General features: G+C 33.5%; 1 protein-coding gene across 2 annotated transcripts in view; it reads right to left on the bottom strand.

The window, feature by feature from the left end:
- The window catches only part of FSTL5 (follistatin like 5), a 771,710-nt gene that overhangs the window by 57,546 nt on the left and 691,917 nt on the right, over window positions 1–22,247 (bottom strand). For both annotated transcript variants that reach the window (XM_059374351.1, XM_059374341.1), the window contains exons 14-15: window positions 10,199–10,306; window positions 2,471–2,595 (exon numbers count right to left, since the gene is read on the bottom strand). In XM_059374351.1, the coding sequence (XP_059230334.1) occupies window positions 2,471–2,595; window positions 10,199–10,306 (233 nt within the window). The remainder of the gene's footprint in view (window positions 1–2,470; window positions 2,596–10,198; window positions 10,307–22,247) is intronic.

Raw genomic sequence — 22,247 nt, 5'->3', positions numbered from 1 at the left:
TGAGAAACATGAATTAAGAGCCTACCAATTTTTAGGCACTTAGGGTATAAAATCCTGACACTTGTCCAGGATCTTTTCAGACATTTGAGATATAAATTATTTGAAACAAGAGTGTAGCAATCTGAGAGAAAAGTAGATTAATGTGATGAGGGGTCAGAGGAAGGAAACTCATATTAATTAAACACGTATTATGTGTCAGACCTTCTGCCTGGCCTGGAAATATATACCAAGCCCAGCATCAGAAAATAGTCTCAAATTCTGAAAAACTCAAGTTACAAACAAGATCAATCTCTGCAACACATATTTAAACACATGCTAGATTTGGTTAGAAACATATGTTACATGAGATTGGTAGGAGAAAAGACTGTATCTGTCCCTCAGATTTTCCTGACGTAGAAAAAAATTCTCATTATATTAAAAATAATTTATATTTAATGTTTTGACTTTGAAAATGCATGCTAATTTTTACTCTCACTCTTCACTTAGTAATAGGAATAATTACTTTGAAATGCAGTAGAATATTTGACCATCATTCACATTCATGAAAATGGGACTGTATATGGAAGCTATGCAAGTAGGCTTGCTATAATTTAATTTATTATATTTTACAAGTATGGCAAAACAACCCTGCCTATCCATCCCTAAAAGGAAAATGATGTTTAAAAATATTCTCAAGCATACTTTTCAGTGTTTCTCATAATATAAAGAAATAACTAAAATAAAAGTTTGCCTTATATGTGTTCCCATTATTTAGATGTTCTTCTAATTATTAGCTCCAACTCTAGCTATAATCATTTCAACCCTAAGAAGATATTATGTTCTGACTGCATATATAGCAATTCTATAATCATGCAATATAATTTTTTATATCAATTATAAATACAAACCCAGAATTACACATAGCGCTTGCTGCATTTAAAGAAAGTTAAACTCTTGACCTGGTAGCTGTTTTACCACAATGATATAATTTACTGGTTGCAGGGGAAAAGAAACAGACCGAACTATACACTATTAACCCTATTAGTATTGTAGACCAGGAAATTTGCCCCAAATAATTCTGCTACTAGTGCATTCAGGGAAAAAAAAAAAAAAGTGAAGTTGATAATAGTATATTGAATACCGTAATGTATAATAAATAGAAGAATAGGATAAATAGAAAGCAAGTGTTACACAGTAAATTATTGATGATAATAATTTATCAGCAACTTGAAAATAACAAAGGAATTAATTATAACACTCATTTCCATATAAAAATGTATTTTTTTCATACTATCTCAAGCGGTCCCATTTTTCATTCATATTCTAATTTCTTTTGTGTCTGTACTATTATAGCACTTACAGTCAGATGTAAAAATTATTATTTCAATACAATACTTTAAAAATATGCTGCATTTTCAAAAAGTTCCATTTATTTTCCATAAAACATGTAATAATTATAACAGGACATTATGTTTTTTAATCACTTTATTGTTGAGCACATAATAGACATTCTGAAAATAATGGTCATTTGCTTGAAAAATATACTAACCTCTTTGAAAACATACTTGGCTATGCAAATGACAGTTTCTATGTAGTGTCTGAAGATGAACACAATTCTGATTTATTAAACTCCCTTTTTTACTTTTGTAAGTTTGAGAATTCTTATAACTCTAACTCTTAGATAAGGTAATTTCCAATTTAATACAAGAGAAATATATATATATATGTAAGAATCAAATAATGAGTCATATAACATCTGGAACAGTTCTCTCTCAATATAATTTACTTGAGAAACACAACAAAATGATAGTTTGGTTCAAATTCACTAACATTGCTAGGTGATACTTTAAAAGTTTTTAAGTAAATTATCAAAATATATAGTACTTAAAATTATGACATATTCTGTCTCTCTCTGTCAAGCATTTAAACCCTTCCTTGGCACTTTGGAGTAATGTCATTAGAAGTAATTATCTTTTCACCTCTTATAAATACATTCAAGGGTAGAACACACCATGTTTCTTCAAAGTGTAGGCCTCAAACATTTCATTTCAATTTACTATATGCTTCCAATACATTTTTATGCTCATTACTATAAGAGGAAAATGATTAAAGAATGTCATTATAATATTTGAATGGATTTCTATGAAAGTGTTTCTTTCATCATGCCAAGTTCGAATATCAGCATTTTACAAAAGCTTAATAAGAAAACTCCAATGGCTATTTGCAAAAATATTAACTATAAAATTGATTTTTAAAAAGCAACTGATTGTTTAAAATTCACTCCTTTTTGAGGCATAAAAAGAAATACAGAACAGGAAATTCATTACTAAAGTTGATGAAAGTTCATCAAGCAGATGAGACAAGGTAAATCATGTGCAATTATGTGTGTATCCATGTATAACAGAAATGTGTTTTGTTTTTTATGACTTCCCCTCGCTTCCTATCAAAACAAGAGAGAAATCTAAAAGTTGATCACTCATTTAGAATTTACCTTATGTGGGTGATGATGAGTGTTGTAGTAGGAATAAAAAAATCATCCACTCGGTCAAACTGCTTTCCCACAGGCTGGGTGTGAATAGTATGGTGTGGCACATTCCCGCTGGCCAGCGTTATTACCTAAACAGAGCATATTACAGTTAGACATTGCCAGTGCATTCCCTTAATAGTACCAGCATTAATTTTGTCTAGAGATGAAACATATCAGGAAATGTTTCAGAGACTCTTTATTACCCTCTCAAAACTAGTATATCATTAAGGAAATTGGATTTTTGTAATTGTTTGCTTATTTTCAACCTAGAAATGTGTTTTTCTAAAGAAATAAAAAATAGAGAATGATTTGTCTTGAATAATTTCTGCCTAAATTATAAAATAGGTAGAAACAACTTCTGTATTATAAAAGCATTAACCTTGCTATAATGAGAAAAATAAAGCAACCGTACATATGATATGAATGAGATTATTGGTTGCTTGCATCTCTTTCTTGCTTGCTCCTCTCTTTCCCTCCCTCCTTTCTTCCCTTCCTCCCTTCCATTCTTTCTTTCTTCAGCTTTGTGGAGTTGATGATAGTATATTGAATACAGTAATGTGTAATAGGAGAATGGGGTAAATAAAAGCAAGTATTACAGGTTTTTCTTTCTTTCTTCAGCTTTGTGGAAGTGTAACAGAAAAACAAAACAAAACAAAAAAATTCCTCCTAATATAGAACACAGCTGGGAACAAAACTGAAAACTCCAAAACAAATCATATGAAATCATTTTAGTTCTTAGCAACTTTAAAATAGATTAAATTATAATATTTTTTCTTCTTATAAATTGAAAGTAACAAAGTTCAGTAAGTTATTATTTACTATTATTATTTTTTAATTTGTTTAGAGAAGAGAGAGGGAGAAGTGGGGAGGAGGAAACGGGGAGAGAGACAATCTTGAGCCGGCTCCCTGCTGAGCATGAAGCCCAAAATGGGTTCCAACTTAGAGATCCTGACCTGAGCCAAAAACCAGGAGTTGGATGTTTAACCAAACTGAATCTTCCAGGTGCCCCAGATTTAAGTAAGTTCTAATCAAAGACATTTCTTCTTCTTAGACATCATTAATTGGTTTTTAAAATCTTTATAATCCAGGGTGCTGGGGTGGCTCAGTGGGTTAAGCCTTTGCCTTCAGCTCAGGTCACAATCTCAGGGTCCTGGGATCAAACCCCTGCATTGGGCTCTCTGCTGAGTGGGGAGCCTGCTTTCCTCTCTCTTTGCCTGCCTCTCTGTCTACTTGTGATCTCCCTCCCTCTGACAAATAAATAAATAAAATCTTAAAAAAAATAATAAAAAATAAATAAAACCTTTATAGTCCATTAAAGAGAAAATCACTACATTTAAATTATTTTATTCCTTGTATCCCATTATGCACCAAATTCTATCAGTTCTTTCTTCAGATTTTTCATACCTCTCCATTTGTTTTCCTATTGTTTCTGCTCATCAACCATTGTTCTGTGTTAGCCTTTTAAAACGCATTCTGTCTTTATTTCTCCCCTTTTAAGTCCTTTCTATATATGGCCACCAAATTAAACTTCCTAAATAATTGACTCACTCTCTTAAGGTAATTACTTTCCTCCCTCAAAACACAGTTTTTGGTTTTTATGACAGAAGTAAGTAGCACTTTGATTTTTTTTTTCTGAATAGCTAATTTTTCTTCACTTATGTGAGTATGCTTTCATTGAGTTCCCTCTGGAAATTGCCTTTTCAATGAAAATAGCTTATTATGATTATAACTGGATAGGCTCAGTTACGTTTTGGTTAAAAAAAAAAAATAGAAAAAAAATACTAAAGTCTTAGAGGCTTGAAGACTTCATCTCACACCCATGAATTTCCCCGAGGGTTTTGGTGGGGTATCCACTGTTTCACTTAGTATCCCATGCTGAACGAGCAGCCAACTACCTTGACTATTTCCACTGACAACAGACCACATTTGCCAGAACTAATCATATGGCTCCACCCAACCAAAAGGAGCCTATCGTGTGCCCAGAGGAAGAGAGAACCAAAGTCTTTAAAAAAAAGCTTGAAAGATACCATACCCATTTTATTAAGGAATGTCAGTGAGGACATTTTCAGTGGATTTTAGCCATTCATGTCTGTAAGATTTTAATAAAGGTCAACAGAAGTAATGGAAAAGGGATTCCTCAAATTTTCTTCCCCTTAGTTTGTATAGGGGTGCCTAGCTCTGAAATGCATGTACATGTATTCAAAATTAATACTCAAACTGACAACAGCAATAATAATATTTACTAAGAGCTTGTTACATGCCAATTATGTGTTCTCAGTAGTCTACAGGCATCACATAACTGAATATTCAAACAACACTATAATGTATCCCAACCTTATTGATGCAAAAATATTTTATGCCAGTGAAGGTATAGTAAGCATCTGAGCTCTCTTTGGGTTTGGCATAGTCCTAGGTTGTAAAAGATGCAATGCCATTTCCATATTTCTTCTCAGTCTGGACTTTGTTCCCTGATGGTTCTAGGTCCTTCTCACTGCTGCAGGTGAACAAGATGTAGTGGACTGCCAGATTCAGGACTGAGCTGACTAAACAGCAAGGATGCACAGGTTTATCTATGATGCACCTTAACCAGCAGGTCCAATCTTATGACAATCTTTGGTATATTCCTAATTGTATCCTGCTGTTGGTTCCTCCATATGTGACATCTTCCACAAACCTACAGCTGCCACATCCCACTGTCACCCCATCTGGCTGGGGCCTACATCCTCGCCAACAACAAGGTGTAAAGACTTTATTCCAAGTTGTTTCCTGGGGACATTTCTTCTCTAATTTTGTGCATTTGAAAAGACATTACATATGGATTATAAAACTGTGTAGATGAGAGTCACATGACTTTTAGAATAGCATATCTTAAATTTTCATAAGGCATAAATGCCTTTTAAAAAGGAAAAAAATAACTGTGATAAATCTTTGAGAATTCATCTGAGAACACTAATTGGAAAATCACTGTCTTATACACCTACCATGACAGTTTATGGGTTTTTATTAATTAATTATTATTATCACAGAAAATAATATAATTTGCTCCATATTGACAAAGATTTATAGATTGGATTATAGTCAAAATGAAAACACAAAGTAGGGGGCGCCTGGGTTGCTCAGTGGGTTAAAGCCTCTGCCTTCGGCTCAGGTCATGATCCCAGCATCCTGAAATCGAGTCCCACATCGGGCTCTCTGCTCAGCAGGGAGCCTGCTTCCTCCTCTCTCTCTGCCTGCCTCTCTGCCTACCTGTGATCTCTGTCAAATAAATGAATAAAAATCTTAGAAAAAAAAAACACAAAGTAGAAGTATACATAGGACTTTTGATCCTCGATAGGTTTCAGTGGCCACTATTATATACTACATTAGGGCAAAAATTTACTGCCTAACTACTCATCACAACCTAGCATCAATGTCTCTAGTTCTAGTCTGATCTTTCAACATAGCACAAGGACACTTGGGCAAAAATGGGATTTTTGCCCATGTTTTGGTTTGGTGATTTTGATCTCACCAAAGGAAAGTCTGTTTCTCTTGTCAAACAAATCTTAAATTCCATTTCCTTTTGCAAATGTTTCCTGAGAATCTTGTTGGAAGACAATCATCCTGAATATTCTGATATTTCTGCTGAGTCAGGTCTTTCTAAGCAAAGAGCTCTGGCAAAGTTGGAGAAAGGATGATGGCATAGCAAAAATGCCTTGGAAGATGAAGGTGGGGTATTGCACCTGAGAGAAATAGAGACTTAATTTCCTTGAGCCTTACTGACATTCTAGCATACTTATCGGGTAAAATTTGCATTCCAGATTATAACAATATATTATTATTTATATAAGTATAGAGTATAACAATCTCTATCTGTCATGAGAGGATAGATTGATATGCCAACAGTCTTAAAAACAAACAAACAAACAAACAAACAAAAACTCTGAGATACATAATTTCAGGTTTCTTCTCCTGTTAGTGCAAATGTGCTATTCATACAGGGTAACATTAGTCTGTCACCACATCACCCTTGGGATGGAGGCTGGAGCATGATCCTAAATAAGAAATGGTCTGTTCTCTGATCCAGAGACCATGTGTTTCCTGTCAGTCTGTCTATCTTTATATTATCTTATCTAATCTGTCACATATATATGCATATGCATTTCTGTATAAATGTTACTTTATGCAAATAAATCTTACTATATGTACTATTTTAAGAGTACTTCTCAATTCTTACATTTTATTTTACATTTACATTATTTACATCTCAATTCTTACATTTTATTTTCAGGCGTGAGACTCACCTTTCCCTCTACTCAGCAAATATTTTAAAAATTCATTAAACCTTAAAAGCATATTTTTATTTGACTTTCAGAGAAAAAGAACCCATTTTTAAATGGCTGAATAATGTGTGGAAAGTTACTTAACACCTTTTCAAAGACTTTTTCTCCCTTTCTGTATTATATTAAAGGAGTTTGCCTAAAGTGCTTTATGGAAGGTTTGCAACACTGAGAAAGCTATTAATCTATCAAAGTAGCAAGTACCAAAGGGGAGGAGAAGGATTCAGTTCCAAAGAATATGCTATATTGAAAATTCATACAGCTTTAAAAGAAAATATATATATATATACATATATACATATATTAACTTTTATAAGCTGTGTTTATTTTAAAGGTAATAGCATTAAATATAACTCATAAGTGAATTTAAAAAAAAAATCATAGATATTGACCTGTTCTATCTTGTCAGGATTTAAGTACAAAATATCAAATAACTAGACAATATTACCATATTGTGATGATAGATGAAGACTATATTCTTTCCATCAAAAGAAGAGCTTTGTTACTTCACCCTCTTGATACTAGGCAGTCAGTGTGACTTGCTTTGATCAAGAAGTTGTGGTGGTATTGGCACAAAAACAGACACATAGACCAATGGAACAGAATAGAAACTCCATAAATGGACCCCCAACTCTATGGTCAACTAATCTTTAACAAATCAGGAAAAAAAAAAATATATATATGCAATGGAAAAGTCTCTTCAATAAGTGGTGCTGGGAAAATTGGGTAGCCACATGCAGAAGAATGAAATTGGACCATTCTCTTATACCATATACAAAGATAAACTCTAAATGAATGAAAGACCTCAGTGTGAGACAAGAATCCATCAAAATCTTAGAGGAGAACATAGGCAGTAACCTCTTCGACGTTGGCCACAGTAACTTCTTTCAAGACACGTTTCTGAAGGCAAGTGAAACAAAAGCAAAAACAAGCTTTTGGGACTTCATCAAGATAAAAGTTTCTGCACAGCAAAGGAAACAGTCAACAAAACTAAGAGGTAGTCCATGGAATGGGAGAGGATATTTGCAAATGACATTACAGATAAAAGGCTGGTATCCAAGATCTATAAAAAACTTCTCAAACTCAACATTCAAAAAAAACAAATAACTCAGTTAAAAAATGGGCAGAAGACATGAACAGACACTTCTCCAAAAAAGACAAATGTCTAACAGAAACACACAAAAAAATGCTCAACATCACTAGCCTTCAGGGAAATACAAATCAAAACCACAATGAGATACCACCTTATGCCAGTGAGAATGGCAAAAATTAACAATAACAACAAAAAAAATTAACAAACAGGAAACAAAAAATGTTGGTGAGGATGTGGAGAAAGAGAAATCTTCTTACACTGTTGGTGAGAATGCAAGCTGGTGCAGCCACTTTGGAAAAGAGTAGGAAGTTCCTCAAGATGTTAAGAATAGAGCTACCCTATGACCCAGCAATTACACTACTAGGTATTTACCCCAATGATACAGATGAAGTGATAAGAAGGGGCAGATGTACCCCAATGTTCATAGCAGCCCGTCTACAAGAGCCAACCTGTGGAAGGAGCTGAGATGCCCTTCAGCAGATGAATGGATAAAGAAGATGTGGTACATATATGCACTGGAATATTACTCAATCACCAGAAAGGTTGAATACCCACTATTTGTGTCAACATGGATGGAACTGGAGGGGATTTTTTAAAGTGAAGTTAAGTCAAGCAGAGAAAGATAATTATCATATGGTCTCACTCATATGTGGAACATAACTAGTAGCACAGAGAACCATAGGGAAAGGGAGGGAAATCTGAAAAGGGAGAAATCAGAGAGGGAAAAGAACCATGGGGGACTATGGACCCCAGGAAATAATCTGAGGGTTTCAGAGAGAAGAAGGGTAGAGGGAGGGGGTAACAAGGTGATGGGTATTAAGGAGGGGACGTGCTATGATGAGCACTGGATGTTATATGTAACTAATAAATCATGGAACACTACATCAAAAAGTAATGGTGTACTATACAATGGCTAACTGAACATTTAAAAAAAAGTTAAAAAATGAAACAAACAACAACAACAACAACAAAAATAAGTTGTGGTGGAAGTGACTTAATAAGAATTCTAATGCCTACATCTTAATTAGCCTCACAACTTCCACTCTCTTATATCCTGGAACCACCATGCTGACATACCAGTCTAAAGGATGACCAGGCACATGCAGTAGACCTAAGCCACCCAGCTATTCACCACTATTACATAATGGACGTGGGGGTGAGGCTATTTTGAACTACCCAGCTACTGTAATAAGATGAGTGTGGCCATCTGAGTGTTCCCCAATTATGCCCACAAACTGCCCAGATTGCTGAAGCACAAAAGTATGGGTAGTAAGTCATTCTTTAATTCTGTTTAACACATCAAATTTTAGGGTGATTTGATTTGCCACAATAGATAACTGGAATACTATTGTATGTTAGATGTTTCAAATGACACATATTTCTAACAAAATATAATAGGAATCTTCATTCTGATAGCTCTCTTAAAAGATTTTCATAGTACTGTCTTTTGTAAGTTAAATATTGCAAAACTAAAAATCTTTCAAAAACATTTAAGGTATTGGTAGTGACAATGGATTAAAATAAAAAAAACATGGCACTCAATTGACTTAATGAAAACCAACCAAAGTTTAATGATTTGTAATAAGTGGAATGTTCACAGCCATGCTATAATCACAAAGTAGTCTGAGATATAGATAAAATATTTTCAGGGACGAATGTTCCTTCTCATTCCCTCTCAGTTTTCTGTTAAACTTTTAACTCCAACAATTGAAACTGTGCCAAAGAGATATTGTCAAAATATATAATTTTTCCTCTGTCAAGTTCTATATAAACAACTTTAAAACATAAAACATATGCAAATTCCACAAAGATTATACCGCTTATTCCCCAATTAGAAATGAGTCTGTTCTCAGATAAGATCATACTACCTGTCTGGAGAAAAATAGAGATCTGCCTTGAGACTATCTAACTCTCTTGGTCTCTAGCTCACATGCCCCATTTCGGAAAAAAGAGATGGAAACAAGAAAATTCTCATGAAAACTGAAGGGAGCCAGGTAATTGTTGAAAGACAAATTATGACTATTTTTCACTAATGGCATCAGTTTTCCAGTCATTGGTTTTTCTGCTTGCATATAGTTTAAACTTTGATAAGAATGACATGCAATATTTTCCATTCAAACAAGTACTTGTGTATTAACTTCTTCACCCTTTTCTGTGCAGATCTAGAAGTGATTAAAGTGCAGTCTTTAGATGAAGATCACTCTCGAATAGTTATAAATATCCAATGAGATAGCTAAAGGCTTAAATACCACGGTTTTCTCAAATATACTGAAATGTGCTTACCTGCAGTGTTGGGGAAATCTTTTCCATGGTACCCCAGCTCAGCACCCAGACCTGATCATGTGATTTGTCATAGTGTAATTTAACTGGTACAGGGTCTGTGCTTACTGCCTGTAATAAACGAGAGTTGAAAAAAAATGTTTTCAGACTGAAATATTAGTTTAAAACTATGCCATACATTATGAAAGAACACAAGAGTTTAGATACCAATTTAAAAATTTATGTTGCCAATTCTCTGATTTTTCTAAACCTTGATTTTTCTAATTTGGAAATATGATACTTTACCCAGTGTGTTTTTACACAATTTTATATAGTGTTATGTTCCTTTATTACCTATGCAAATTGGGTGTCTGTGGAGAAGCTATTTAGGAACTTAAGATATATAAATGATAAATATGCATATTTTATTCAATTGTTGAACACAGGTAAGAACTATGTTTATACTATTAGGTTTTTTTTCATTCTAATGCTAGGCATGGGATTTGGCTATCTATAGTGCTAAAATGCCTAAGTCTGATATACAGTGATAACCCTAATGACAGATTACCTAATTTAATTTCCTTAACGAGAAATCTAAAATCACGGAAAGAAATAAATGCATTTTTTAGCCATCCTTGATATGGTAAATGTGTTTTTCTGCTACCGTTTATAATATTTAGCATTTACTTAAAACAAAACTTCCAGAAAACAAATTGCTGCCAGGAAGTTATTTCGCTTACCTTAATTTCAAGTTATTTATATTTCAAGCTAATACCTTTTTCAAGTAATTTCCTGTGGTAGTTCTTTATGTATATTTTTCTAATTTTATAACATGAAATAAATTGTATTGAATATCACTACCTTTATTCAATATTGAAAGCATTTCTTTCTAAAGAAGCTCTGGTGAATATCCTTAGAGAATTTCCCAAGTCCTAGTTCATAATGCAATCCTCTTCTCAGTGGGTTAAAGGTAAAGTACATTTGTGGTTGAACATGTGAAGGTTCATATTTTAGCTAAATGTTGGCAACTTAGTCGTACTAAAGTATTTATTTTCAAAAGACTTGCCCTGGATTTTATCTATTTAAAATTCTCAATACTCTTAGATTACTGAATTGATTATTTAATTTCTGAAAATGCCTACTTAAACATTTCTGCATTAATGTCTTCCCTGACTTTCTTCCTGGCTAATAGAGCCATTATGTTGTTTTGGAATCTTGTAGCCAACAACTTTCTCAGGGAAGGCAGCTCACTTGGCAAGCACCAGAGATTTAAGCCTATTCCCCTTTCACAAATGACAAGTTTCCCAGCCTCTCTAGTGGCTCCAGTGGTCACATGACCTAGACTCAGTTATACATGATAAGGATTAACACGATGAACGATATCATTTTTGACAATGATACTGTGCCACAGTTTCTCTTTTTTCCTGCTTTGAACGCTATCATGTAACAAGATTAAGCCTTCATTTCCAAAGTCATTTTGAGGCCTGAAACAATAAGCTTAAGAAGGAAAAGCCACACAACACTTTGAGGATTTGGCAGGAGAAAAATGAAAGGAGAATGAATTCTCCATAACAGCCTTGAGTTGCTGCACAAACCTAGAGTAACTGTCTCTAGACGAAGTTATTTGGGATAATTAAATAGCTTTATTGCTTAAGAAATAGTCTGGTGTTTTGTTAATTGTAATCCAGTGAATGCCAGATGTTTCATTTAAATTCTTCATGTACTCATTGATAATTTCAATGTGTATATAGCAAAAGTGCCATCATTAATTATTACACTAATAACAAAGCAATAAGATCCTTTGATTTTTCATATTTTCACTTTTATATGTAAAACTTGATCTGTACATGATTATAAGTTACCCTATTTTGCATGCAGCTTAAAAAGAAATAATCTCTAGGTTTTTACAATGTTAAAGATAAAATAGTTCAACAACAAAAGCAATAGTAACAAAGACCTCACTGTTATTCAATTGTTAAGAGTCAGTTACACAAAGAGCAAAGAGCTTTAGATAACTTTAAATATTAAGGAAAAATTTAAATGAAAATTTCCAACTTGCCAGCTCTCATAAGGTTCTTTTCTTTTTCTGGTTCCTCTCCTAAGTATTAACTTCTAGGGCATACCACAGTCCATGATTAAGTTAATATCCACATAAAGCAGGGCAAAAAACGGAAACAGCCTTACCAGGAGTCATCCAGCGGGTGATCAGCAGAGCTGGGATTGGATGATCTGTTTATCCCCAATATGCAACCTCTCTGAATATGAACCGGCATCCTTCCTAGTTGTTAGTTTAATTCCCAACACCGCGTGCATACATTGCCCTCCTATTGTTCCCTCATATATAAGAAATATTCTTTGGACTTTTTCTTTTTTGGAAAGTGGAAGGAATCCAAGGGCCCAAATATATGCAGTATCATCTGTATAAGCAGTACAGACCCAGCTGAGAACCAATGAATGGCGGAATACACCATGTTTGTTTGTTTGTTTTAAGATTTTATTTATTTATTTGACAGACAGAGGTCACAAGTAGGCAAAGAGGCAGGCAGAGAGAGAGGGTGAAGCAGGCTCCCTGCTGTGCAGAGAGCCCAGAGCCGGGCTTGATCTCAGGACCCTGGGAATCATGACCTGAGCCTAAGGCAGAGGCTTTAACCCACTGAGCCACCCAGGCACCCCAAAGAATACACTATGCTTACGAGCATGAATTCTGAAGCGGACTGTGAATTTTAGGGTCCTCACTGAAGTGAAAAAAAAAAAAAAAGGAAAATAACATAAAATAACAATACCTCAGGAAGTTACTAAGATTTTCTGTGGTGCACCATGGAAATACTACTATTACTGTCAGAAAAGCTAATTGAACTAGAGGTATTTCACGACAATAGCCTCATAGTGTTTTAAAGTTTGGAGATGCAGCACCTTTATTTAGCAAATGAAGAATCTGAGATTTAGTATAAACACAGTCTCTAATTCCTTAAAGAATTAGAGGCTAGAGGGTGGAAGAACTTAAAATAGCTAGATGCCTAGTCACAAAATAAAAATAAGGACCAAATGCCAGGAAAGTGCAGAGGAAAAAAGTACAAACCTGGAAGGATAAGGGGAGGAGGTGATGCTTTGATTGAGCTTTTAAGTATGAATATTTTTATAAATGGGAAGACAGAGATTATTTTTTAAAGTTAACTGATGAGAATATGTTTCAGGAGATGTCAAAAAGCAGTCCATGAACAACTGCTTTCAAATAATTAAGATATACGTATTTGAAAGAGAAATATATCAATTTTCAAAACAGTGTCCGATTTTGAAAAATATCTGCTCAGTGATCTCCAAAACGTTTGAACATTTTTGTCTCTCAGCATTTCAGAGGTTTGGTATTAAATTCAATATATTTTGGTTTGGGGTTATAATAGTTCACCAGAACTGAAAAAAGATATGCAGATCAAAAATGAAGAAAAATACATCTGACATACTTTATTTGGAAAATGTTTAACTCTTAGGGAAAAAAAAATCTGTTTACAACTTTTCAAGTGTGGAGATATAACACATTTTACTGAGGGAACATTAACATAGTTTTCAGACACAAGATCATGTAACAAAGACAGAAATATTTCCAAACAACCATCTTCAGGATAATCTTGCCATACCAATCTTCAGCCAAAAAACAGATATTTTCCTACTTATATTGTCAACTTTTGAAAGGAATAAATTGCACGTATTGGATTTCACAAAATACCTGCTAGTACACTCTGGAAATTACTTTAAATGATGAGTAAGCTTAAAAGCCATTAGCTTTTGTAAAAGAGAAAGGCACTATATTTGATACCTAAAATATTATTTTTCTTGCCACAATTAATCCTGTCTCTGTGTTATAAGTAGTTTAAGTATTTCTCCACATTTTAAGAAAGGCATTGTAAAGCTTCTCTTATCCTTGACCGCCCCCTCTCTCCCATGCCTCACATTCTCAGGAAACCGAGTTCTATCCGCCCTCTAAATACTGACCTCGGCAGTACCTTACCTGATACCATCAAGAACAGAGTCTCTATCCTCTCAACTCTCATCACATGGTTTCTAACTTTTAACTTTTTATATACTCACCACCTTTCTCAACAGATTTGTTAAAATGATTTTTATTTTTTGGTAAGCATTAGACAGATCATAATACTAATCTTCTCAAAGCATTACAGCGTCTTCTCATTTCCCTCAGAGTAAAGACAGAGGTCCTTCGAATGACTACCCCGCTCTGGCTGACTTGCCCCTTCTGTCTTCTTTCTCTGATCCCTTCACCTGCCACTCCAGGGGAGGGGCTCTGGGCCCCCTGCTGCTCATCCAGCATGCCAGCCACACTTCTGCTTTTCGGAGGGCTTTTCCCTTGAACGGTCTTCCCCTAGACAGCGCAGTGTCTGCTTCCTCAATGTGTTCACTGCTCAGAGCTCCTGCTCCCAGTGAGGCCAGTCTGATACCCTGCTTAATGCTGTAACCAGCCTTTGCTTGGTACACATCTTCTCATCCTTAGTTTTCCTGATTCCACTTGGTCTTACATCACTGTTTTACCTTTTCTAAAGCACTTACCATCTGACCACATATTATAATTTGCATGTTTAGTATTCCTATTTTTCATTGTCTATCTTCCATCTAATGGATTCTAGGTTCCAAGAAAGCAGCTTTTTTCCCTGCTTGTTTAAGGCAATAATACAACCTACGCACTTAGAACAATACCTTTTAAATAGCAGTATGCAACAGACAACTAATGGGACTTTAAATATACATGACTGGGAAAAGCAAGTTGCAAAATTAAACAGTGTTCCAAAACTTATTATTATTAAGAACATCATTATTATTTTATTTAAGAAAGACAATTATACTCTGTACCATGCTTATTATGAACAGAGAAGTTTTTTTTTAATGTTTTACAAATAAAAATTATTTTAATTTAATCTTTGTAACAACTTTTGTGTTGAGGTATGCAGTACTGTTATCTCCTTTGTAAAGATAAAAGTGAAGTAAAGTACCAATATTGATCCCCTCTTATTGTAAAACTCCTACTTTCGTCTTCAGGTGCCCTCCTGTCCATCGAGCATTACATCAGCATTCAACATACAGTTAATGTAGGATTACCATGTTGGTCCATATATTAAGAGATTATAAAGTGTTACGTGATTTTTTAAAGATAAAAACACATATTAATGACATCCTAGTATTTCTTTCTCACAAGACAGCATCTTTCATTCCATTTTGGAGACCACTAGTGTATATAGTTTTTTGTTTTGTTTTGTCTTGTTTTGTTTTTCCCTACAGCCACCAACCATTTATCAAGAAGAAATGATATAAATTGAATAACAACATTCAAGAATATGGGATTATATATATGAAATATATATATATTAATATATATCTTATATATAAATATATATATTCCATATATATTTATCTTCCACCCCAGAATTAACCTATATAGATTGCTCATCTATTACTTTGCATAGATTTGTATTTAACTACTGATATTACTTTGTTAGGAAACTTGTTTTCAGACTTTGCCTTGAGAAGCCTATGGAAATGAGATTTATTTGTAGCAGGTGATTCAAATTCCAGCCATAATAGAACAAACAGAATCAGTTTGGATCTATCGAATGACTCCATAAGATTTGTTTAAATTAAGGATTCTGATACTATAGGTTGGAAATTTCTCTCCAGTATCATAAACTCTATGGTTTTCTGTACACAGTGGGATTTGCTTGGCCTGATGATATTTGGATAATTAAGCCACATTCTTACTTTCAAAAATGAATCGATCTTTTAAACGCTTTAAGAAATATCTTTCAAATTACAATGTGTTATTATAATTAATAAATAATAGTGATCTACATATTCAGGTCTGAAAATGCATTTCTTAACTTTTATATAAGAACCATTTTTGGAGTGTTATATTGTCATGTTGAATTAACTTCTTCTATTCCTTCCTTAAAATACACTATATAATGTAATAATAAAAAAGGTCTTATTTGTAGCTTTATAAAGATATCAATAAAATGTTTTTATTTAATATTTTAAAACATTGCTTGAGCATATAATTTACATATATTGTAAGGGTTTTTTTTTTGTCAATCCACAAATATTAACTCCTTCATAATCCCCAACTACCCAGTATTAAACAAATTTATCAGTGTTTCTTGAGAAGATGAGACAAATAGAAAAATTTAAACTATACACTATAATGACCATGGACCAGTTGCATCTGGTACTGATAATCTATAAACATCTATACTGATAATAGCAACAAAGATAAACAAAACTTGGGGTTTGGTCTTAACAAGAAGGAACAGTGAAGCACAGCTTGTTTATCAGCCTGACAAGGAGAGTACCAGCTGGCTAATTAAGTGAACCTAATTTAAACTAATGATGTCGATTCTCAAGATAATGTGCTAATGGCTGGAGGAGACTGCTCCTAACACTTAAGAATACTCCCAAGGTGTCACAAGCCACTTTGGCATCCAAGCAGAACCCGATTTTACTCCATAGAAGACAAAATGAGGTCAGTTGTTTACTAGCCAGTCTTTAATACAGCCAAATATCACCTGCCTGCCACTCTGACAAAAATTCCACAATAAGAAAGGCAATACGCATTTGATGGCTAAAGCGATAGCAATCTTAACGATTCCATTAAAACATTGTGACCTTTTATATTTTAAGCTGCAGATGAAAATATAAAAATGGTATAGTTGCATCCACTGAAAACAAATGTAGTCTAATGGTAATATTTTATCATGAATTTTCTAAAATATTGTCAAGATTTCAAGAAAATATTTGTCATTTTAATAATAAAATGTAACAAAGCTGTTCCAAATCTTTAAATTTTTAACCTTCAATGCACATTTACTGCCAATCCACACAGTCTTTCGCATGTATTGTTTTGCATGTATTTGCATGAAAAAGAAGTAGTAAGAAATATGATTTCTTAGATAAGGTCGGTATAAAACACTAGGGATCTACTTTAATTAGATTGAAAAATAAAGCTTGAAAGATCAAAGTTAAACAATAGTAGTGTTCTTTTTTGTCTCTTTTCTTTTCTTTTTCTTCAAGATTGATTTTGAACTTCATTGTTTTGTTCCTTTTCTGTATCTACACCAGAGAAAATTCCATGGCATTTTCTATCATGTTTGGGAGAAGGTTAACTAAATTTCTGTTATAGTTAATATTCTTAGCTGTTTCTGTATAATACACTCAGGTTTGAAAGAAAGAAATAAATGCCTACAGCACACAATCAGGAAGTATAACTTACTTGGATGCAAAAAAGATTGACTTAAACTTAGCCTCAGTTGAGAAAAGTGGTCAAGTTGAGAAAGAATGTTTAACTTTTTATAAAATTAACTTTGTACTGGCAGTTGACTTTGAGTGTGCTCTGTCCTTGCAGATAAATATAGCTGTATTCATTTTTTAAAAGATTTTATTTATTTATTTGATAGAGAGATCAAAAGTAGGCAGGGAGGCGGGCAGAGAGAGAGGGGGAGGCAGGCTCCCTGTTGACCCAATACGGGGCTCCATACAGGGCTCAACGGCAGGACCCTGAGACCATGACCTGAGCCAAAGGCAGAGGCTTAACCCACTGAACCACCCAGGCACCCCAATAAGTACAGCTTTAAATCACAAAGTTGTTGTTGTTTCAATTTTTAAGTAGCTAGAAATGCTCTTTCTTTAAATAGTTTTAAGACTTGAACTTCTTGGATTGTTAATTTATAAAACAGGGGGTTCAATATCTAAATCTGCAAAATCTATAATGCTGTTTTTAAATTGGGAAAGCCTTGAGGGAATTTACAATTCTAAGAAATGAGGTATTTTCAAGTATGAAAATAGAACCACTAGGATATTTATAATTCACCTTCAAGCATGTACTTTTGAGGACTGAAATTCACAGATTCTAAGTTATGTTAAGACAAATATAAGGCAGTGTTCTTTCACCCAGCAGGTAAGTAGACACATGGAATTCATTATCTAAAGAGCTCACAAACTGAAATTATAACATGGCTTTGAAAGTGAAAACTTAGACAAAGTAAAGCCCAGAAAATTTTAGTTTTTTATAAAGACAATCTTTTGTGGTATAGATCTAAAATTTTAGGTTGATATTTACAGTCAGTAATAGATTTCAAGAACTAGTATTCCTATCAGTAAGAACAGGAAACTGATTCTACCCAGTATGGAAATTTTCATTTTATAAACAATGGTGATCTCTGCATTTCTACAGAACAGATTGTTGCAGAATGTCCCAAATCGCTGCAGCTGCACTTTCACTTCCCTTTTTTCCAGTAAGGTATTCAGTAGCCCCTATGATTCAAAACCATTTCTTTTTATTGAGAGAAGCATTATATTCAACTCCATCACACATCTAGCCAGAGCTGTGCAAGTAACCCCATGACACTCTGTCTTTTTGTGCCATGGTTTAAGTTCTCACATTTTTCTGACAATAGGAACAAATCTAGTACGTTATTCTTGGTTTGCACTGTTCTCCAAATAGAAGGAGGCCATAGGAAGTGAGACAATAGGCTGATAAATGGTGGTGTGGGGCAAGATGCATGGAGAGAAGCTTTAGATTTGTCTTTGGTAATAGAAAATCTGAGAATATACAGAGGCTCTAGCCAGAACAGGTGGAGTGAGTAAAGCAGGAAATCAGTACCATGTCAGCTTTCACCTCTAAACCCATCTGGGGCAGAATATTTTTTTTTTGTTGTTTTATTTTAGAACTCTCAAATCAAGATTCCTTTTTTATTCCTATTTTGGTTACATGATATTAACATCTTTTCCCTTTAATTTGTTCTTTCCCATTTTGCTTTTAAAATTCAATACCATAGGGGCACCTGGGTGGCTCAGGGGGTTAAAGCCTCTGCCTTCAGCTCAGGTCATGATCCCAGGGTCCTGGGATCAAGCCCCGCATTGGCTCCCTGCTTGCAGGAAGACTGCCTCCCCCTCTCTCTCTGCCTGCCTCTCTGCCTACTTGTGATCTCTGTCTGTCAAATAGATAAATAAAATCTTTTAAAAAAAATTCAATACCATAGTTTTTTACCTTAATACTTTCTTTGTTTCTTTTACTCTAGGAGTGTGGTTATATACTTTTACTCAATTCTAATAGTGTTAATCATGACTTGTCATTTTTTGCAAAAAATTCCCAGCTTCCTTTTGATTGTTCTACTAGATTTTAAGAATTTTAATTTTTAGTTTTTTCAATAACTTAATTTTTACCTTTATACATTAATTCCTTTGTGTTTCTATATACGTATCCTTATACTTTCCTTCTTACATTCAGATTATTCTCCTTTTCTTCAGCTAAGTTCTAAAATTATCTGGTTAAATTAATCTATTACTTTTTTTTTCATTAAGGAGCAAAATTCCCTAACACACAGCCTTATCTGGATTCAACATATTTAATCATGATTATCAATATTACTTGATATTGATATTAATATTTTGCATTTATATGGGTGTTACTAATAATTAGTTTAACATTGTGCCAGAGAATCGGTATGAAGTAACTTTCATTACTATTTCTTGCAACTTCCTTTATAGACTATTATTTATCAGTAGTAGCTGATTCTATAAAGTAACCGCTAATGCTGAGTTTCTGAATACTGACCCATTGCTCCTAGGGGAAATACATACTTAGGTTCCTTTGAGCCTCTGGTCTCAAGATTTTTATCAACTGATCAATAGATAACTTTGTTTCATATGTGTTTCTGTTCAAAGACACTTTATTTAATATATATTGTTCATTAATTAACATTGAACTTGTAGCCAAATAACACTAGGACTCAGGGCTGAATGAAACTTACCATTACTTACATCACAGCTTTCTTGCACAGGCATTTCTACACTATGCTTAGGAGTCATTTTAAGCAACAGAGTTGCCAACAAAAGCACAAAAATTCAAAACACATAGTACTAAAAAGTCCATGAAAAGGACACTTGTTTACAGTATAAAAACTGACACAAGAATGCAGAGTCTCTTCTTATTCAATTTCAGCTAGAAACGTGTGTGTTGGGTGACAAATTTTTAACCATTCTGTTCATGTCCTTGCATGACCACAAAAGCCCCATGAGTATTGATTTTATTCTTTTAAATAAATTTAGGTGAATTTTCAAATGAGAATCAACAAATAATTAACTGTAATTGATTTATCTCCAGCAAAGAAAGAATCACACTACACCTACATTTAAACAAAATGATCTTATGATTATAATGTAGAGCAAAGTAGACAGATACAAAAAGTGAATGCTATATATTTCCACTGATGTAATATTTAAAATCAGTCAATGTTTATTTATGGTAGCATAAATATACATTATGATTATCTATGAATAGTTAAGGAGTAGAAGGAGTAATAAAACATCATTATTATTTTAATAATAAGATCATAAGAAGAACTTATTTGGACTGAGGCCCAATTTTCTAGCCTATAAAAAAGTAATGTTAGATTTTGTTTAAAAATACTCCATAATGATTATATCATAAACATGATTTTTAAAAATATTTTAGCATTAGGGTTACATTCCATGGTATTTCATAGCAATTAGAGGCAAATCAGAAAATAATATAATTTATGTGACTTTTACATTTCATTATCAATATTTTCTATTAATTTTAATTTTTAAATTAATTTAAAATTTTATACTGTTGTCTGAAGATGGAAAGGATATGAAGATAAGTAATATTAGTTTTTCTAGCTTTTGAGTATCTAGTAGGTAATACATAATTAGAATAGATTTCTAGTTTGAAAACAAAATTTAAAGACCAATTTGATTATTTCTGAAACATACTTCTAATTTTAACCTGCTGGCTATAGAGTCTAAATAATCCGAAACTGAATGCCTATAATTTGATCGCCTATGTTATAGCTGAAATCAAGATCAAATTAACTTGGTCAAAATCCAGTAGTCTCAGACAAAAGAGGTGAAATACACAGAAAAATATATATTCTCAAGGTGGATACTGAACCATCAGACTGGATATATATATATAAACCATGCAACCCTAGAGGCCTTAGAGAAGTTTTCTAGTAGAACAGTTACTGATCATTTTCCTCATGATTATACCAGTCACTCTCTTATTAGAAATTTAACCATTAGACTAAATATCCACTGTAAATTTGTAAAACCAGAGATAACAGAGTTTTTTGGTAGAAACACTTTCACTCTTTTATTTTCCATACCAAACATATCCATAGTAGGCAATTAATAAGTATACAAAGAGTGGATGGATAGATAGATGGATGATTGGATGATATCATGTGAAGCTATGAAGGACTCTTAGAATGAAAAGCCCTAACTTTGAACTTATTGCCCCTTTTTGTAGTTCTAGTTAGGAATCATTAGAGGACTTACTTCAATATTTGATTTCAAACCAATATAAATGAAAAATATAAGGACAAATATAAGGAATGGTTAGTTTCTAGTGTCTCTCAGAAACTTGATAGTAAGTAGATGTAAATCACTTCTATATGCCAAGATCTGCTATAATTTTTTTTTTGCTATAAATGTTTTATATGCATGAAGTTAATTCTAAATACAATGTTATGGGATATTTACAATTATTAATCCCATTTAGTGGATTATGCATATCTAATAAAGCTGTTTTAAATTTGTTTCCTCTGATCTGAGAAGCAAGAGATTATAGTAAGAGTCAAGGGCCCAGTTACTATAGCCAGGTCACCTAGAAGCAAACCCAATACCATCCCTGGCTGTTGTGCAATGGAGTACAAATAGACTGCCAAAGTTAAACAACTTTGGAAAGAACTGGAAATGAAACATTTGGAGACTCAAACCAGAATTTTTTTCTATAACCATTACCATGACAATGTTTACTTTTTTTTTTCTCTGTCATTGACCTATATACATATTCCTTGTTTTACTACTATAGTAAAACCTACGAAATTATTATTATCTAACAGTCTACTATTATCTTGGCTTTTGTGAAGAATCAAGTAAGGAAGAAATAATACTGTTTCTGGAATGGTAACTAGGAATACCTTAATTGGTGTCTGACTGGAACTTTCCTGGCTCTAACAGAAAAAATAAATCTGAGGTTGATTTTTGTGGAACT

Source organism: Mustela nigripes, chromosome 1 (genome assembly GCF_022355385.1).
Source record: "Mustela nigripes isolate SB6536 chromosome 1, MUSNIG.SB6536, whole genome shotgun sequence".
NCBI lineage: Eukaryota > Metazoa > Chordata > Mammalia > Carnivora > Mustelidae > Mustela > Mustela nigripes.
Note: the sequence above shows the minus strand (reverse complement) of the source record. Positions and strands in the feature narration are given on the sequence as shown.